At 34.8% G+C, this 20678-nt stretch overlaps 1 protein-coding gene and 2 long non-coding RNA genes across 6 annotated transcripts in view; 1 reads left to right on the forward strand and 2 right to left on the reverse strand.

Moving 5' to 3' along the window:
- Positions 1-7677: 7677 nt before the first annotated feature.
- LOC147404067 (uncharacterized) lies at positions 7678-11550 on the reverse strand. Its single transcript, XR_015177692.1, has 5 exons — positions 11328-11550; positions 11143-11234; positions 10097-10196; positions 8441-8574; positions 7678-7951 (listed from the first exon to the last, which is right to left on the reverse strand). It is a non-coding gene; the product is annotated as an uncharacterized LOC147404067 (long non-coding RNA).
- A 348-nt stretch (positions 11551-11898) lies between these two features.
- Positions 11899-20678, forward strand: part of LOC147404068 (uncharacterized) — a 28233-nt gene continuing 19453 nt past the window's right edge. The window contains exon 1 of the mRNA XM_086439911.1: positions 11899-12615. Within this exon, the coding sequence (XP_086296037.1) occupies positions 12121-12615 (495 nt within the window). The 5' untranslated portion in view covers positions 11899-12120. The remainder of the gene's footprint in view (positions 12616-20678) is intronic.
- On the reverse strand, positions 13395-17292 carry LOC147404069 (uncharacterized). Of its 4 annotated transcripts, none has more exons than XR_015177694.1 (6): positions 16870-17292; positions 16478-16614; positions 15383-15451; positions 15203-15297; positions 14098-14947; positions 13395-13807 (listed from the first exon to the last, which is right to left on the reverse strand). It is a non-coding gene; the product is annotated as an uncharacterized LOC147404069 (long non-coding RNA). The 4 variants fall into 4 exon arrangements; XR_015177695.1 differs by having other exon boundaries at positions 14098-14371; positions 14753-15297; XR_015177696.1 differs by adding an exon at positions 15734-15880 and having other exon boundaries at positions 14098-15297.

Consider the following 20678-nt stretch of genomic DNA (forward strand, 5'->3'; position numbering starts at 1 on the left):
CAGATGCTCCATTATTACAACCTATTTGTTTTCTGAAAAGGATTAAATATGACACAACTTGGCTAATTAAGTATGGGCAGCGTTCCTCTATCCTAACCAATATTTTAGATAAAATTTTATCTTATATAATTAAAAACTTGTGAAATAAAATGATTTTTTGTGAAGATGATCTCTATGATCACTAGATCATCCTCACAAAAAATCAGCTAAAACTTTTTAATTTAATGAAAAGTGATTACAAACTAATAGTAAAAATTGATAATTCATAATTTTGCAGGACACATTTTTTTCAGTCCTACCCAACAAACGCACACTTTAATGGATCCATTCTAATCAAACACAACATGTGGGTATGGGCTGGCTGGTGCACAAGTGGGGAAAAAAATATTTTTTAAAGAAGTAGGTGTTGACCAAGTATAACATCAATGAAGATATTCTATATGCAAGTATAATAATTTAACTTAAAAATAAATAAAATGGGATTAAGGTAATGATAAGATCATACAGTAAAACTAATAAATTTTACAATAATTGTTTATTTATTTGTAATCCTTCTTTAATCTGTTCATTGTTTGTGTGCAGGAAAAGGATCAAAATAGTAATTATTTTCTTTCATTGTTTATTGTATCTATGGAAATATAGGAATAGCCAAATCATTTTAGTGACGAAATTGATTAATGAAATTGTGAATAGAATTTAAGGTACAATTATAACAATTTTCATCATAGGAGGTCTTTTTTTAAGAAGCAAATAACTGCTCAAGGAATTTTGGGGATCTTCCTTGAAAATCTATTATTCCCTATTAGAAGTATTATCTAAGCCCGTGCCTTAGCTTTTGTCAATCTGTACTTTACGAATTAATATTAAGCTATAGCTTTCAAAGAAGAACAAAAGAACACAAAAAGATGAGTAGAAGAGAAAGGTAATGAATCGTATTACCTATCACCTCATTTCTTAAGGTTGCATTTGAGAACACATTTAATAAATTAATAATCTACTCTTTAAACTATTTAATTATCTCTTCCATACCACTTTTCTTTATATTAAAAAAATTAACAAAGAAGTAGGTGTTGATTAAGTACTAGCATTAATATAAATTATTTTATAAAAAAGAATTACATATAACGTTGGAGTTGCAAGTTGTGAGTATCTACGGATGTAGAAAATGCCTTGGGTAGGGTTGTCAATGGATCGGATTAGACCCAAAATTCAATGCGTTTTGCTATATCTCATAACTTTGGGCTTGCATAGATGTTTTGGATTTCGATAGGGATCAAATCCAGTAAAGTTTCAATCTGATATCTTAATGAATCGGATCTAGATCAACCATGTCCCAATCCGATAAGGACCTGATCCGATAATATTTTAGAATTTCTATAAATTATATTATATATTTGTTGAGATGTGCAAAGTTTATTTAGATTTTGTATATAAAATCAGGTTTGGCCTGATCCGATTGTTAATGGGTCAGGTCTGGATCTTATCATTGAGTTTCGATAGTAAATCTGATCCGATAAGGATCTGATCCAATACTTATCGGATTAGTCTCGGATCTGATCCAAGTCTTATTGGATCAGTACCAAATCAATCCTGATCCAATCCGAACCATTGACAGCCCTAGCCTTGGGAAGGAAACCTAACTTGGCCTGATCTTGTTCTTTGGGACCAAGTTTGACTGACTCTAGGAGCGGCCTGAAGCCTTGTTAGCCTGGGCCTTGACCTTGCTTTTGGAAGCGTTGCTTGATCTGTCAGAACCCCTCACATCACCCATCTGACCATTTTTGATGAAAATTACTTAACCAACCCTGGTGGAGGGGTTTCTTTCTAAATTTTTGGGGAAGGATTCTTTTGTTAAGAGATTTCATATAAAGACATTTGGGTCTTGAATATTAGTGTTAGAAGCTAAACTTTAGCTAGCAAAAGCTCCAATGGACAAATTAGTGGACTTGTTAAGGGTGTCGGATGCTAGCCTGTGTTAACTGTGGCTAACAGTTTGGCTAACCACGTCAGCTTACTAAAATGTTAGTTTTAAAAACCATAGTCAACAATTACTATTTTATTAGTTTAAATTTTTTTTTAAAAAGTCACAAAATAGTAGCTAACTTGTGCACATTAGTGTTTACGTTGGAGTTCTTGAACACGTTTAGTAAATTCACTTGTAAGATATGGGCTAACATCTTATGAAAGTACTTACGTGGCATCTTTAACTTGTGGATTTTAACATCTCCATTGGAGATGCTCCTACTCCCTTAGAAAAGAGCAAAGTCAAGAAGTATTTCATAAAACACAAAGGTATCTCGAGTATTGATCAAGACATGGAGGGATCCATGGTGACATATTTGCTAGAAAAATAATGTGGCCGATGCCTTGGTAAAACTTACTTCAAGAACTAACATTGCATTTGGATAGAGCTTCTTGACGATTTCTGCTCTTGTGGGGAGTTGACAAACGTTTTGATAGATTTTTGCTCTTACGGGGAGTGGTTTTTTGCTCTTTGTTGAGAAGCGCCAAAAACCTACTCTTCCGCGGAGAGGCTTTTTGCTCTTGTGGAGAGAGATTGAGTTTTTGCTCTTACGCGGAGAGGTGTATATCCACACAGAGCCTAAGAAATCCTTGGTGACATATTCTATAGCTTCTTTACCTCTGAAGTGAGACAAGCAGTGCAAGGCAATTTTAGAGGCTTAACCTCCATTCGTGTTACGTAAATTGGGATGTTCTTAGTAAAAGTTGGTGGGAATCTCTCGCCTTTTTTAACATCTCATTTTCCCCTCCTTTTCTGCCATAACCTGTTTTATGCTAAAGATCATGCATCTAGCATCTAAGTAGATCTCATCTCCAATGAGAAAACTGAATTAATGTGAATTATAAAATATTGTCTGAGATTGTTATAGATTATTTATTTTAAGATGCAATATATTGGATGGCATTACTTGGGCGGATTACTGATCCAAAAACTTGATCTATCAAATGTGTGATCAACCCATAAATAAGAACCAATGAAAAAAAAATACTAATCAAACACCAATAAACAAAGAGTATCACCACACCAAAAAGTTAGATATGAAGCCAACTGTACATGCATGAATCAAAGAATTACAAGAAGGATCCATGGAACTGCGCACACACATTATCAGTCTGTATAACATAAGGTTCTATTTTACGCACACTTGTAAAAAGATCTCAAAAATAAAGAAGGCAATCGTATTCACTTTGATGCCAAAATGAAATTTGTGGTGGCATTCCTTGATGATTAGAAAAAGCTAATGAAGCGTGAGAGGAAATTTCTCTTGACTCTAGAACACAGCACGCGTATATAATCCACCATAAATTCACACAGAGAGAGATATGAAACACCAACACTGTGTAAGTTAAGGGGGGGAAAGGACACAAAGAAGGAAAGGTATGAAATTACAATTATGTCACATTTAAACAAATTCAACAACAATTTAAGGCACCAACCTGATCAAGCCTATCTTACGAATGATCCCCAGAAGCATCGATATGACATCGTTCTCACTCACTAGTTTGCTTTCCAGACCTTAGTGCATCTTCTCATCAAAGCTTCCAAAACTAATAAAGGCCATAAATAAAACTAATCTCTTAAGAGAATATAATTGATGAAAACAAATGAATGAAAGCATGGGACTTATGCAATTATGGTCCTACGTTACATCGAGTCAACTCAATAACTAATCTGGAATTTTCAATTTTACAAATTTTCATGAATCTTGCAAAAATGTAAGATACTTGAAATCTTGAATTTGGTCAACCAAATTTAAGCACCTCAAAAATTGAAAAACATTCACCTGAAAACAGTTCTAATCAACCAAGCATTAGATCTTAGAATCGGTCCCAAACACCCACACATTAGACAATGAAATCAGTACCAAATAATAGCCTTTGGGCCTATTGTACCCCGAACAGTTTCCAACGTTCAATTTTGTAAATCATGACAACAACAAAAAAATGACATTTCATTTCATTGAAAACAGCCCTTGAGATTTTATTTTTAGTTAAATTTTCTTAATTTTTTAATACATTTAGGAAAACTTTCAATTTTTCTCTACCTTTTTTGGGAATTCCCCCATGAATAAAAGCATGGAAATTGATACTTATATAAGGAAAGGTACTTCAAAGGAAAGCTTTAGATATTTCTAAAATAATTAAGGTAGTTTAATATTACAAAATAGGGAATAGAGAAACTTACAAAGCAATTTCCTTCGCCTTCTACTACTTCACCTTCGCCATGGTTGCGCAACCTCTTGATGAAGTCTTCATGCATGTCCATTATTCTCCTTACACAAAAGGATTTGAGATGTTGAAAGCCACATGGAAGCTTCTTCAACTTTGGGCAACTATCCATAAGAAGTTTTTGTAAGCATGGCATCGTCCCTTCTTCTATCTCACTCAATTCCTCTTACTCAAGCAAACACTTTATACCTTAAGGGTATGTTTGATTGCATGGAAAGTCATTTTCTATGGAATTTGAAATCTATGAAAAATTAGTTGTGGAAAATAGATAGGATTGGAAAATCAAATTCCATTGTTTGATTTCACTTGGATAAAATCATGGAAAAATATGAGAAAAAAGAAGAAGAGGAGAAGGAGGAAGAAGATGAGAGGAGGGGGAGAGGAAGAAGAAGATGACAAGGAAGAGGGAGGGGGGAGGATGTGGCGACGAATGTGGCGGAGGCGGCTATGACGACGACGATGACAGTGACGATGGCGACGACGGAGGTAAGTGAGGAAGATGGGAAGAGAACGTGGTGGTGGTGGTGACGGGCGAGGTGAGGGATGGAGAAGAAGGAGAAGAATAAAAGAGAGAGAAGGTGGTCGGAGACAGAATCGACGGCGACGACGATGGCGATGGTGACAACGGCAATGACGACGACGACGAGGTTAGTGTAATGGTGGTAGTAGTGGTGGTGATAGGGAAGAATTGATAATGGAAAATATGGGTGGATTTCATTTTTCCACCTATATGGATGGGAAAGTGAAATCCATGATTTAGTAGACTTTTTGAATGGGGTGGAAAATGAATTTTCATTTTCATGTGCAATCAAACACTTGAAAAATATCATTTTTCATGAAAATTAATTTTTCACCCTATTTTTCATGTGCAATCAAACATATCCTAAAATTTTAGTTGTGAAAAATGTAATGGTCGCTCGTTGCTAGTGCCACCCCAACCAATCTGCCTTCTATATAGATTAAGTACCTTCAAATTAGGTTGTTGTGCCAAGGTGGTCTTCTATTAATTTGTTAAGACCTAATACACATTTCCATAGGCACGTTAGAGAGCATGTCCAATGTGACAAGCGCCCACCCTTCATTTCCGCATGTAACACCAATTTCTCAATATGGGTGGTTTCCAAATCAAGGACGTATGCACCGTACGAGACTATTGACAAAGAGGGAAGGTGTTGCATTTTCTCAAGCGTTGTGTTGGGGTGGGAGACACAAAGGTGACACAATGATGTGCTGGCGCTCACATAACCGTAGATGCTTTTCCGAAAGATACGAGTTAAAGGTAGTGATCGTCCCCGCTAAACAGTGTTCTACAACTTCTTATTCGCCATATCAGATTCCCCAAGGGCTTTCTTGCAGAACAGTGATCGTGGATGACAATGATGCCACGTGTTTAGCGGACCACATTTTCTCTCTCAAGATGCCACTAGGGGACCACATCTCTCTCTCTCTCTCTCTCTCTTAAAGGCGCTTTTTCTACTCCCGCGAACTATAACGCTGTGTTTGGATTGAGGGAAGGGGAGGGAAGAGAAACTCATTAAGGGAAGGGAAGGGAAGGGAAGGGAAGTTTCTCTTCACCCTGTTTGGATTGAAAGAGAAGAGAAGAGAAAAAGTCAAGTTTCTTCTGTTTGGTTAGGATTCATAAGAGAAGAGAAGAGAAATTATTATTGTCAAATGACTATTATACCCTTCATAATCTAAAAAACAAAATTCTTCTTGTACAATGATACAAAATATAAACAACCAAATGTTCAAGATCAATTTGAAGAGTACCTTTCGTTTGAATGCATATAAATGAGAGTTTCTATTGCCACACCCACTTTTACGAAGAACATCCTAAGCAAAAGTTGGTGTGGCAATAGAATCTCTCTAATATAAGGATTTTGTTAACAAGTATCCTAAGGGAACACGTAGAAATCCCTTATATTAGAAATGGATTCAATTAAGGTCCTAATCTGAAAATCTGATGATGGACTAGTTTTTTTTTACTAAAATAAACTTCGAACTCTGCTCAAACGGCCATTATTAATGCATAAGGTTTTCGCCTTTTTCCCCTACTATATGAAATGCTTAACAAGGTAAAAGATACAATCCAAGTGTGGGAGTTCTATAGCCTTAACAGAGTATTATGATTTCTCATGGTTCATTCACTGTTCTAACAAGCTAATGAAATTAGTGAGTATAGAGAACCCACATTTGCAGCATTTCAAGCTCAACTCACAAAACAGAACTAAGAAAGCATAAAAGCCCTTGAATACAATAACTATGAAGAGCTTCTGTATGCCGTCCCTAACATTAGTTATTAATAGAGAGAGAAGAATACATTAGTAAGATTAACAAAACTAGATTAGATTTACCTAACTGAGAAATAATGCTCAAACAATGCAAGGCATTTTTTTTAATAAGTAAAAGTTACCATTCCAAATCCATTTCACTCCTCACATCTAATGCTACAAATCCAAAGAACGATATTAAAACTTAGCTGTACATGACACTAGTCAAACCCATAATGATTACAACCATAGTACCAGATGATTTTAATTAGATTGGACACAAGAAAGATGAGGTAATCAACGAATACCCGATGTTGCCAGATCATGGATGTCCTTAACAATGTTGAACACGGCCTCTGGTTGTGATAGTTTAAGTGCGTTTGTGAACATTTTCTTGAGTTCTTTTGTTTTGGAGCTGAACCATTCAGCAACAAGTCTTGCTGTTTCCTTTGAGCTTCAAGAGAAGACACCCGCACCATTGTCTACGACATAAAGGATATTGCCAACTTCCTGCAAGGACGCAATAAAATTTAGATTATTTTGAAATTTGTTACTCTGGCTAATGCAACCAAATTCAAATTTTATAGCACAATGGGATCATAATTCAAACTCGGAAACACTTGATGAATCAAGTAGAAGTTCACTTATTGAAGGATATGGTAAGAATCAACACATTCACTAGCACTAACCTTGCTAGGGATGAAGTCGTTGAGGATTATAGGCATCTAACTAAGAACATTGAAAAGGACTAAGAAACCCAACCTGTCCACAGGCAAAGACTCTGCCCTGCACTAGAAAATGATTGCATCTGACATTGATTAAACCTTCCATGACTTTTCAAAAGATGGGTCGAAATAGTCCAAGCCCTTGTAATACATTCCATCATTTATAAAGGGACATTCAGGGCCTAGATCTTCCCAAGCTTGACACCCATGTCCTTAATATGCTACACTGCAGTCTTGTTTTAAAGGCCCATTTTTCAATGTATTTGTTTTGTATGTAACAATGGCAATGATCTTTCTTCCGCAAATCCAAGAGCATGGCCATCAATAGACACCACAAATTGATGTTTAGCAAGGTTGTTTAAAACCCAAGCAGATGCCTATATTATTTCCCTATTAGAGCATGTTTTCTGGCAAGCATTTAGAAAACAAAAAACAAAATATGTGGGATTCATTTCCCTTCTGATTGTTATGGTTTTAACTAAATAATTTAGTAATAACCCAATTAGAAAAATGTTTCTGAGGGCAATCTTACAACAAGAGTAGTCAACAAGGATGAAGTAACACGTGTATGCATAAAACCCAACAAGGAAGATGGATCAGAACTCCCACCATAGAATTTTGAAAATTCTTGTGGAGGCAAGTGCCCCCACAGCCCCCACTGTAAATCCGCCCCTGCTCACCGGTGATTAAACATTTAAGGTAGACCTATCATGGAAGTAGAGGAAATAGGAACTCAAAAATAAAACTTAAAACTAGGCCTAACCAAAAATTTAAACGTCTTGAAATTTGACCAATGTCAACTGAACCATAAAATTTTTCCAATATTTAATTTGTCACTAAAATTTGGTGAAGTTTAAAGATTTCATTTCTCTCTTAGCCAAGATCAAAGTTGGTGGTATTAGACCCATAGTTCAGTAGGTTTAACACATTGCAAAGCAACTTTGAGGTAGTGGGTTCAAGCCCAGCTCACCCATCAGAAAAAAAAAAAGTTGGTGCCGAAATAGAAAAACTTTGCTTGGCCATCTCAATGACAAAAGTAGAGTGAAAGATCTTTAGCTTTCCACAGACCAAATCCCCACAACACTACTTTAGAATAACCAATGACCAGAACCATACCCTAGGGATTAGAAATTGCATATATTAATTATCTAAGGCAAATCCTAAAGAGAACGGAAAAAGTGTGTGAATGCTGACCTGTCGCCCCGTAGAAGGAACTTAAATCGCCTGGCCTCATTATTCAAAGAAATTTTGGGTGAAATCTCCAAAGTAATTGCATCACCTTGGTAATCACAGAAAGCACCATGCGAACCAGTCGGAACACCTAGTGCCTATCAAGAAAAGAAATGAAAAACATCAGTATCTTAATTGAATGACAAAAGTGAAGCTTCTTTCAGTTTTCCTCTATGAGAACGCATGCAATACCCATCAGGTAAAGCAAAAAATATACCATCAACAGCATAACAATTCATGGATCACACGCAGTGTGTGTGGGGGGGTGGGGGACACCAATCAATGGATATTACCTGAGGAGAAAAAGTCATGATAAACTGAATAAAAAAAATATAAACAAACATGTGCACAGAACCACAGATTTTTTCCTTGAGATACACATGGAAAATATATGGTTCTGTGCACATTCCATGTCAGTTGACCATATTTGAGCATCAGTTTTTGAGTCAGTTTATCATTATTCTTAAATCCAAAAAATTCATCCAAGCAGATGATAGAAACATCAGATCTACAAACTACATATTATCCAAAATAAGGTGGTAGACTAGGTGATTGACGCCATAAACTGGTGAACCCCACACCCTGCACATGCATCATGTGTAGTGGTACATCATATGGGTTCCATGCCTAGTGCTTGACTGTTTGTGCTTAGATTTCCCTTATGCTAGTTCTTTATACTTTGTTCGTCTAGCAACAACAACACAGACCATTTATGATGCTTACTTGATAATACAATGAACTTGTGAGTGTAGCCATGCCTTCGATGTAATCAGAGACAGAGATACCAAATTTCCATTGAGGATTTAAACGTTTAGCAATTTTTCCTATCAACTCAAGTGTTTCACCAACAACCTCGAGCCATTTAGAGCTAAGTAATAAATATAATTTCTCCACCTTTACACGCAAACCTTGTCTATGTACAGCCAAATAGTGCACAATATTGATGAGATCCAGCCAAATGTGAGTCCCATCTGCCCATTCTGAAACTTCTAACCCATATAGGAAAAAAATCTGCTCCCAACGTTGGCTGCCAAACATTGCCCCACCAAAAATCATCCCAATCCAAAACTTTTAGCCCATAGAGGACAAATTTTGGCTCCCAAACGTTGGCTGCCGAACGGGACTCATATATATTTTTTTTTGATCGATGGGACTCACATATATATCAAAATCAATAATTTAACCATATAGGGGTGTGAACTGTGAAGCAATTGTACAAGTTCAATATAATGGTATAATCCAGTTTTGCTAACTATTTTCTGCAACCAACCATGGATTTACAAGATTTAAAGGCATTATTTGCTAATGGTTGAACGCTTGGATAAAATAAAGTTTCTTATTAGTCAACAAAGTCAGTTAAATTATAACACTTTAAACCAGGGTAATTTTCCTATCAAAAGAAATCCCACTCTGTTGCTTACCATCATACATCATCAAAGAAATAGATTTTTTTTTTTTTTTGAAGTATAAACTTATTCAAGAAGAGGACAAAAAATGTATAATGGTCGGTTGAGGTGACCAACTGAAAATAATGCTCATCGTAGTAAAATAATTTGAATGGATATCGATATATAAATTGGAAAAAAAAATGGTATAATGCTACGTGGAGATAGTACATACATTCCTGCTTCTCCCGACTTTCGTTTCGAGCTCATTATATCCTTAACCAATCGGTTTGCCTCCATTGTGTCGAGACCAGAGAATGTGGGATTGGCGGAACCTGTGAAATACTAAATTTATTAAATCAAACATATAAGTAGTAAATCAGGAAAGTAAATATTTAAATCAAACGGCTTCCATGAATCCATTGAGCATGCATGTCACATTGGGGAAGCTGAAATACGTATAATCTAATGGCCGCTAATCATGTTTAGTCCATATGAGTATTTTCCAAAAGTTTAATAGAGCCTAATATTAGAACCTTATTAGTCAAAATCAGGCAGAAAAATTCTATTAACACACCAACTTTTACTCACAACACACTAATTTACATATAAACAAGAGAAATTTCGCAAAACGTGATCAACCTTTGACGAAATTCCCATTCCGGTTCACTGTACGATATTCCCAACGCGAGATAGCATGTTCTTCAAAGTGACGATCTCACTGATATAAAGTGGCGAGATTGCTGATAATTATTTGAAAAGTGACAATATTGCTGGTTATAAAAGTGTTGATCTCGAAAGTTCACCACTTTTTAGCGAGATCCTCGCTATATAAACCAGGGAGATTGTCAATTTGAAAAGAAGAAAAAAATATCAGCAAGATCATCACTTTGAAGAACCTGCGATCTTGCACTTCATATTTTGAGAATTAAAATGAACAGTGAGCCCGAATTGGAATTTCGTCACATTCAGCCCACGAAATGGTAATTTAGCCTATAAACAATCTGTCAATTTCAAAATGATTGGTGCGTTATAAGTAAAAGTTGGTGACAATAGAATCTCTTAATCAGGGCTTGAAAACAAAAAAAATTATATAAAAAAAAAAGAAAGTACAAGAACTCAGTTAAACCAACGTCAATTTCCAATTTCGTCCACCAATCTAAATTTCACAAAACCTAGAAATCCATAAATTCAATTTATGTTAATGGGCATGAGAATTGCTACTACAAGTTCATAATTTCCCTCAATTTACAAGAAAAAATGGATTAATTTGAGATCGACCTGGCATGAGAGCGTTCTCAGAAATGTAGGTGTTCTTGGCCAAAATAGGGATGAGAAAGAGAGTCACAATCCCCACAACACAGCACACCACACTAAATCCAAAAACCCACAGAGAAGAACAGTAGATCAGTATCGTAATCAGATGATCGATTTGAGAGAAAAAGAGAGAATGAGAAATAAAATACCTAACAAAGCACTGTGAGAGATGAGAAAGATCCCAATACGAACTATCGGTCGAAGTTTCATTTTAGGGTTTTGGGAACCCATTGTAGTTGTAGATGAAGGTGAAGAGCTTCAGCTGTTCTTCGAAAACGATGGAAAATGAAGTCGATCTGCAAATTTTTCGTTCTCACATTTTGGATTTTTGGAAATTTTGAAAATGTTGGAGGACAAATTTGAAATCAAAATTTTGTTCCCTTCCCTTCCCTCCTCGTCACTCGATTGTTTTCTTTCAAAGAAAAGCTGAATTTCGTTAAAAAACTTCTTTATATATCTAATTTCTAATTGCTATTAGGATCGGATAATGTTTTAGGGTTTTATCGAGTCACATTTAGAAAATCTCCCCAAAAAACTGGAAAAATCACGGCCGATCGTCCTGGTATTTCAGAAATTCTTCGATTTTTTTTTCTCTCGTTTAATTTTGTGGAACTAGATTCAATTTCCAGGTTCAGACATGCTTGATTCTATTTTCGACTGTAATTACTCTGTTTTTTTTTTGGCTCTTTATTTGGATCAAGCTCTTGTAAACTGTTATTTCGTTCATAGGTCTGAGATACTCTGATGAGTAACCAGAGAACGTTCTTGATTTCTTTTATTCTTTTTTCTTGATCGATCTGGCGGGAAAAAGAGAAATTAAAACTAATATCCACGAATTTCAGCAAATTTTCTTTAATTATTTGGTTTCGATTCGAGTAATTGTACTTCTGATTCCTTTGTTTTCGCTTCAGAAACAAAGGAATCAAGCCAAGCAAAGCAAATATGAATGTGTTCAATTCGAAGATAACAGGGAGCAGAAGCGCTTCTCCAACTGATTCACAGAAGAATCTCAAATTACTGCACAGTAAATCACGATATCCTCCATTCACAGGCCGCGGAATCGATTCTCCAACATCGGATCCTTTCGATATGGATTCTCCACTGATCCGTTATTCTCGATCCGTGTTCGTACCACCAGCCATTGATTCTGATAAGTTTCATCAAATACTTCTGCAACAGCACTCGAACTTGTCTTCATCTTCGTCGTCTCCTCTGTCTGCAATTGAGAATCTGGAGACACCTCCATCGAGATCTCCACCTATGTTCTCTACTCCGGTGAAGGTAGAAGAAGATGTACTGGTGATGGACGGAATTCTGTTCGGATCATCACCTGGAAACCGGGGGAGGCCGGCCATGGAATCTGGATCGTCGTATAAGACGGAGATTTGTCGAACGTGGGAGGACTTCGGTAACTGCCGTTACGGATCTAAGTGTCAGGTGCGTGTCATTTCTCCTTGAAACTCATCTTTGTCTTCCACTGACATCCCTCTGTAGCTGGTAATACATCAGACATAAAAGGACTTTCTAATGTCAACATACGGTTGAGATGAAGGTTACTTTTCCTAGAGATTGATTTGGAGAACCTTTAGGAATATTCTCCATCTCAATCGTAGGCTTCTTGTTTTTTTATAAGCCGGATTTAAGTCTAGTATTTTCCAATGGGGACTTTTCTAATCTCCATAGGGATTAGTTTTATTAGGGATCAGGTTTGTAGCCCCATCTCAGCCATTCGTTGGATACAGTCCAATTAAGTTGAACTGTAGAGTATGCCTTTTAAGTTAGTTAATGTAAAGAAAAGAATTGAAAAAAAATTAATTGATGTAAATAATTTCTACCTTTCTCTTTTGTAGAATTTTTCTAGCATCACCCCAAGGTTGAGCATTAGGATGTAGGGCTGTCAACGGATACATATCCGATCGGATAATGCAATATCCAAATCCGAATTCGAATCCGATCGGATATCACTAATGAATATTCGAATTCGTATCCGAATAAATTATCGGATATCCGATATTATCCGATTCGAATCCGAAATTTAATATTCGAAAATTATCCGAAATGTATATCCGAAATTATCCGAAACTTGTTTACTATCCGAAATTATCCGAAACTTGTTTAATATCCGAAATTTATCCGAAATTATCCGAAACTTGTTTACTATCTGAAATTATCCGAAATTATGAATTGGATGTAGAGAGAAAATTTCTACACCCTTAACCATATTTTACTCGAAATTAACAGGATGTCCCATTTAAAAAGCTCAAAACCATCGCTGTTACACCAATCAGTCACTTGAGAGCTAAAACATTTATCCATACTACTGTACATATCACAATCTAGAGGACTGTCAACAAAATTGACCCAACACAACATGATCATAAAATAAAATATTATACCACATCGTGTTCACAAGTGCACACCATTTCCATTGCCATTACCATTAACGCACACACCGTTTAATAACCCATAGCTGAGCTTATTTGCATTCCCATTTTGATACATTTTTACAGTTGCCAGTCCATTACTCATGCTGATCTTTGTCGTAACCTTGTGCTTGGAGCTTCTTGTTTTCTTGGATTAGGCTTATGGCCTCCTGATCTTGCGACCACTTGTCAGTATCATTAGTAGGCTACCAATAAAATGTGACCAGAGTTAGTGAAAGACACGACCAGTTAGTGACAAAGATTTCCTCTATAGCAGTTAAATAATATTTCTAAAGAAAATAACATCTTCAACACATTACTAAACACAAAATTTAAAATTGTTCAATCCCATAAAAGAAAATTTACAAAATTAAATATCCTACACCAATATCAAGGATCTTATAAGATCTAGATATAAAAAAAATAAAAATAAAACCATATAAATAAATAATTAATAAAGTGATTCAAATAAAGCATAATTCAATTAAACTCTTACCTCTGCATGAAGTTTCTTGTTCTGAGCTTGGAGAGAATCATTATCAGCCTTAATTACTTCAAATTGTCTCTTTAGGAGATCATAATCTTTCTCAAGTTGCTTTGTCTTCCATCTTGCCCTCCTATTTTGAAACCATATAGCTATCCATGCTGTCCATTAAGGCAAGTGTCTTCAACTCTGCTCTTATTATATGGCAATTGTCCTCATCTCTTTATAAATAATAGAACCAAAATAAGACAAACAAGCACTTCAAATGAGGCTTTTACCAACCTGCCTAAAGCAGGAGAGATTCGAGTCAATCGTCCCAAACTAATATCATTTTATCAATTATGGTTTTTAGTCATTTGAGAAAAGAAGACTATTAATTCCCAAAGAAGGCAGGTAAGACCGTAAGATTAGTTAATCTCGGTTGTAAGACTGACAATGTTTATGGCAAAACACACTACTATTTAGAAATTATCAAGGTGAAATCACTTGTAGAAGGTGAATCAAATTAACCCAGAATTTAATGCTCAGCAAGAAAAATCACTTAAAAAAGAAGATCAAAATACATTTAAACAGATCCAACCAGCACAAACTACATGTCAAGTATGCAAATATAATAAATACACACTAGATTAAATTTGGACACTGAATTCAAATGGAGCATACTGACCTTTTCTCTTTTATCTGAATCCAAGTGGTCAAGGCTAGGTTTCTCCTCAAGATGTGGAGGTTCATTAGGTAGTATCTTGAAAGAATTTGTTGTTCCTCCACAGAGGCCACATCTTATTAGACATGGTTCACAAGTCTGTCCAGTAGAAGTGGTTGTAATTTGTGAAAGCTTGTTATACATCTTTTTTGCATCATTCTGCAAACAAAGAATAGCTAAACATCAGGAGTAAAACATCAAAGAACACCCAAAAGAAGGGTTTCTATCCATGCCAAAGTTAAAGGGCAGGATTCTACAAATGAAAATAGTTTTGCCCCAGTAATGTGCCTAAAAGGTAGAAATTGAAAAATATCCCAGACCTACATAAAAGATATAATTATACAGAATCACGTAGCTTCATGATAATTTGAAAAGAAATTCTTTACTAAGATGCTGTAGGATTCTTCTGCTGACCATGGGATGGCACGAACAAGAATTGAAAAATGACTCGGGTTGGGAGGAGATCTAGTAATGTGTGCTAGCCTCATTCTAGCAATGCTCTTGTACTCCTAAATCCATATAAACAGTCTTTCAAGATATTCATTTACAAAAGAAACTAAAAAAAAAAAAATCACAATTGTAAAGTAATCTTACAAAGTATAGAAGAACGCAGGTTGAACAAGATATGACATATAATATAAGGCAACACAGTGTGCCCAAAGCCTGCAACAGTAATATAGAATATTGGAAACTAAATTATGAATACTAACACACCCATAGTTCAATATAAAATGAGTTGGACTCGGAACATATTTAGTAGCAACTATGTGGATACGAGGAAAAAAAGTTGTGGCATTTTAACTAAAGCTTTCTAATATGAGAAGAAACATAGAAATGCATAAACGCTTGTGCATACAACTTCAAAAACTAGTCAAAATTAAAAGATATAGGATATGGTTCTTCACTTTGATGATTAGGATCCGTCAAGAGAAGTTCAAGTCATACCATTTCGATCCTTCTTTCACATTAGCAATGGTAAAAACATCTAAAGACTCTGAAGGAATTTTCTTGTGAACCATCTCTTGCCCATAATAATTCGGAGGAAGCACTAGAAATATGCAGATGATAGCAGCAATGGAGAAGATCCGAATACTGTACGAAATGAAATTTATACCTATTGTCAGTAAATGTAAACAACCAAAAAGGTTCAAAAGTTATGCATGGATAATATTCAACAAAAACATAATTAAAAATTCTAAACATGAAGAATTGAAACTTCAATCCCCTCTTAACTCGGAGATCTAACAAAACACAAAAGATCTAAACTACTTAGTAATAAAATGGTAGTGAACCTATTTCTATAGAGTTGGGATCAAGGCTCATGAAAAAAGCAGAAAAAATGAAATCCAACTATCAATTAGAGCATGTTTTTATGGATCATCAATTAGACAAAAAACATATATTTCATAAAGTATGAAACCTGCTCTAATTGATAGTTGGATTTCATATATTTTATGGATCATGTAATAAATTCCAAAGGTAAGATATATATGGATCATATATATTAGACAATCCATAAAATATATGGATCATCATTTATATGACATACTTTATGAAATATATGGATCAGGCATTTTGTAGGTCATATATTCTATGGATCATCAATTAGACGAAAAACAAAATCAGAAAGTATGAAATTTGAAGAAATTAAGCTTCTTGGAATTTATTGAAGAAATACACTTTTCTTACCTTTGGAAGTCAAACGGAACTTCGATTGGATCTTGATTGAATATTTATTAATTTAAGTCGGGCCCTAAATGGCTAAATCCCTTTTGGTTTCCCCTCTCTATGGTTCAGTCAAATACGAGAACAGTAGAGTTGAAATTCTACCAAAAAACAAAAAACAAACAAACATAAGCGCATAAATCAAAGACAAATAAATTAATTTGGTGAGGAAACAACTATTGATTTCAATAACCATTGGAAATTTTCTCATCAATCTTTCTTTTTTTTTTTTTTTTTCTCATCAAGCTATTGATTTCAATAACCATTGATTTCAGTAATTTCTTAAGAATGAGTACAAAATCTGTCATGGAAAGCAACTTTCCAAGATCTGCAAGAGGGAGAGGGAGAATGAGTACCAGCAAAGAGTTCTAACCGGCGATGTCGTTAAGAGCTTTCAGAGAGGGAGAGAAAGATTTCGATGTCGATGCCAGTGAGGCCGTGACAGTGAGGGGCTGAGATCGTGAGGAAGAGCCAAAGAGGTGAGATCGTAAGGAGATGAGGGGTTGACCGCTGAGATAGATTCTAATGGTGAGGTCGTGACCGCGAGGGGTTGTCGACTTGTCGCCTGTCGGGTTGAGCCACTGAGAGAGATTCCAATGGTGAGGTGAGTGCCAGACTACGAGGGATTGAGTTGAGATCGTTGAACGGTTGAAATCTTGAAGACGATGAAGCCTGAAGGGCGATGGCCGATGGCAATGGCGATGGCTGAGCCGCTGAATGGGTTCGAGAGTTCGAGTGTTACTGTGTTAGACTTCGACTGTTCGACAGAAATTCTAAAGTCTAAACCCTAAACGAAAAAAAAATCATTATTTAAAAAATAAAATAATATTTATTCTTTTCGGATCGGATATTATCGAATTCGAATTCATCGTATCCGAATCCGTATCCGAAACTCTATCGGATATTTAAAACTATCCGAATCTGATATCCGAAATTTTCGGATAATATCCAATTTTTCGGATACGGATTCGGATTTCGGCTATCCATTGACACCCCTACTAGGATGAGAGGGAAAACCGAAATTTTCTAGGAATAGATGGGCTCTTTTTCCTAGGGATGCACTTTTGTTGGGAATCCCTACCATCCCAACCACTATGGTGATGGACGGAGAGCTTTAACCGTGGATTGACACTAGCAATTTTCAAAGAGTTTACTTTATATAAATCAATTGACCATCCCTCTTTTGAGTATTTAAGTATATTTATGTTATTTTAAATTGATTATTAGGTTTTGTTAACGTGTGTCCTTAGGGCACATGCTAAAGTGCATTAAATTCATATTGCCAAGTAAAATTTTTTTAAAATCAAAACTGATCTAAAAAAAGTATTATCGAAAATACCCAGGATGTATTTAATGCACCTTAACATGTGTCCTTTCTAATAAGACCCATGATTATTGAGTGACATTTTATTTTAACAAATCATAAAATGAAATTATTTATTGGAAATTTATGAAATAATCTCTCAACTAGGGGTGCCAATGGGTCGGTTCTTAGGGAATTTAGAATCATAGTCATTATATTTATTTTGGTTTTGGTTTGGGGTCCGATTCCAAAATAAATAGAATTAGAACCGCCAAAAAACATGAGTACCCATTGTTTCCTATTCTCAAGAGTGGAATGATGCAAAGAAATATTTTCAATCCTTATTTAAAAAAATTCTTTCAAAAAATTATCATATTATCTACAAAATTACTAACTTAGTTATAACTTGTTATACTAAAGAAATAATTTAATGATTTTTTTGAAAAATAAAAATTTATCTTATTTAAAGTAATAATTTGTTAAAAGAGATGACACATTTTAAGCTCCAATCGATAATTTATAAAAAAATTGAAGAATTTTATATAACACATATTAATTTTAAAATAAAAGAATACCTTAAATCATCTTTAGTATAAAATCAAATGACAAAATAAATTGGTTTTGACTGCCCTCTGGTTCTTATTGGTTTGGTTCCATTGTAGACTCATCTCTAATTGATTCTAACAAAAAAGAAATTGAAACCGGGATTTTCAGTTCCAATTTGGTTTTGGTCAAATGGGTGCCCATTGATACCCCTACTCTCAAATTAATTATACTAATAATTTTAACCTCTCATAAATGTTAATTTTTGTAAATCATGAAAATGCACATGCCACCCTCTATCAATAGGACGTGCAAATAAATTTATTTACGATGTGTTTGGATTGAGAGAAATGGAGAGAAGAGAAGAGAATATAAATGAGTTTCTGACCATTTTTCTTGTTTGGATTGTTAAGTGGGGAGAGAAGAGAAAATACTTTGAGAGAAAAAAATGTAAGTTTTCTTTCTTTCCAAAAGCGGAGAGAAGAGGAGAGAAACCTTTTAAAGTATTTTATAATTTCAACTTTACCCTTAAATCACTTTTAAGATATTTTAAAATTTTAAAGTTATCGCAAATTCTCTCCTGTCAATCCAAACATGATGGAAAGAAATTGAGTTTATCTTCTCTTCTCTAAGAGAATATAATTTGGGACAACTTCGAAATTTTAAAATATCGTAAAAGATATCTAGGGGTAGAGTTGGAATTATAAATATATTTTAAAAGTGTTTCTCACCATTTCTCTCCTCTTCTCTCCGCATTTGGAGGAGAAAGAAAACTCACATTTTTTTTCTCTCCAATTATTTTCTCTTCTCTCATCACTTAACAATCCAAACAAGAGAAATTCATTTATTTTCTCTCTCCTCTTCTCTCCAATTCTCTCAATCCAAACACAATTTTAAAGAACTTTTGTAATTCTAAAAATTAATTATAGTGGATTTGCATAAAAATATTCCACTATTTCCTTGTAATAGTATAAATTGAATAATTAGTAGTAAAGATTTTAAAATTATCTGTCATGAAATTTTTTTTTAAATGTTCAAGAAAAAATATTGAACGCTAGGTAATGTGATCAAATCATTAATTAGATGCTTATTCAAGATAATATGTTGAATTTGGAAGAAAATAAACCAAAATAAATAGGACAAAGAAACACCCTTTTTGTATTCTCACATGGGGCCATGTGGATTAAAATGTTAGATCGTCCAGCTAAACAATGAAGTATTCATGTCTTGAAGACCAACCTTAAATGATTTCAATCGTTTCTAAGATACAAATAATTTACTAAAACTTGACTTGAATATGAAGAGTATTGGATATTCATTTAAACTTAGCCAATATAGCTACCAGCGTTGGATTCAAATATTTGTTGCTATGTGATCTTCATGGTGTGATTGACTAGATGTCCGATGGGACGAAGTGTGTATAGCTTCACCCAAACAAAAATAGGAGATATACAATATATATAATTGTTTTTTTGGCAAGTAAAAGCTTTGATAAATAGCTTTAAAACAAGCACTCTTTCTTAACAAGCTAGGTACCATTGTTTTTGGATCACTCTTTTACGTGGGCTTCCTATATCGGCAATTATCAAAACGAAGTATAACAATCGTAGGTTTCTATTTTAAGCATAATATCTATTAGTTACCGAAAAAAACGTATTTCTTTTAGAAAATAGGTTACTTCAGACATTAAGTCCCGATGACCCCTTCCCATAAACGTCTCTCAATGCCAAATGGATTCTCCTTCTCTCTAACAAGTATGCCGCCTTCCAAGCCTTTGAAGGTCTCTAATAAGGTAAAGTAAGATGGCTAGTCTTTTCGTTGTTCTAAGTAACACAGATTCCTAGGATCACAATTCACAAGAGGATTTTTTAAAGTTTATGTTTTATTGTGAATCCTTAGGATTATTGTCCCATCTCAACTATATTATTTATTCTGTGCCTCAATTAGAGGTGATTTTCGGTTAGAAAAAATCCTTTGAGAAACATAATAAGTGTACAGTATTCAACGTTGTTAATTGTATTTCATCATATTCTTTTCCTTTGCAGTTTGCTCATGGAAACTTCCGGTAATATACCACAATACAAGAAACATTATTTTAGATGAGGAGGTAAATAATTGTAGCTTGTTAACAAGAAATTAATATGGCGAACATGGGATCAGCCCATAAATAAAAACCAATCAAACACCAATACACAGAGTATTACCACACCAAAGAGTTACATATGGAGCGAACTACATATGTTATAATTCAAGAATTACGAGAAAGATCCGTGGAATTGTGTACACCCATTATCAGTTTATATAACATAAGGTTCTGTT

This window comes from Akebia trifoliata, chromosome 4 (assembly GCF_017979445.1).
Source record: "Akebia trifoliata isolate Shusen 1 chromosome 4, ASM1797944v1, whole genome shotgun sequence".
NCBI classification, from domain to species: domain Eukaryota; kingdom Viridiplantae; phylum Streptophyta; class Magnoliopsida; order Ranunculales; family Lardizabalaceae; genus Akebia; species Akebia trifoliata.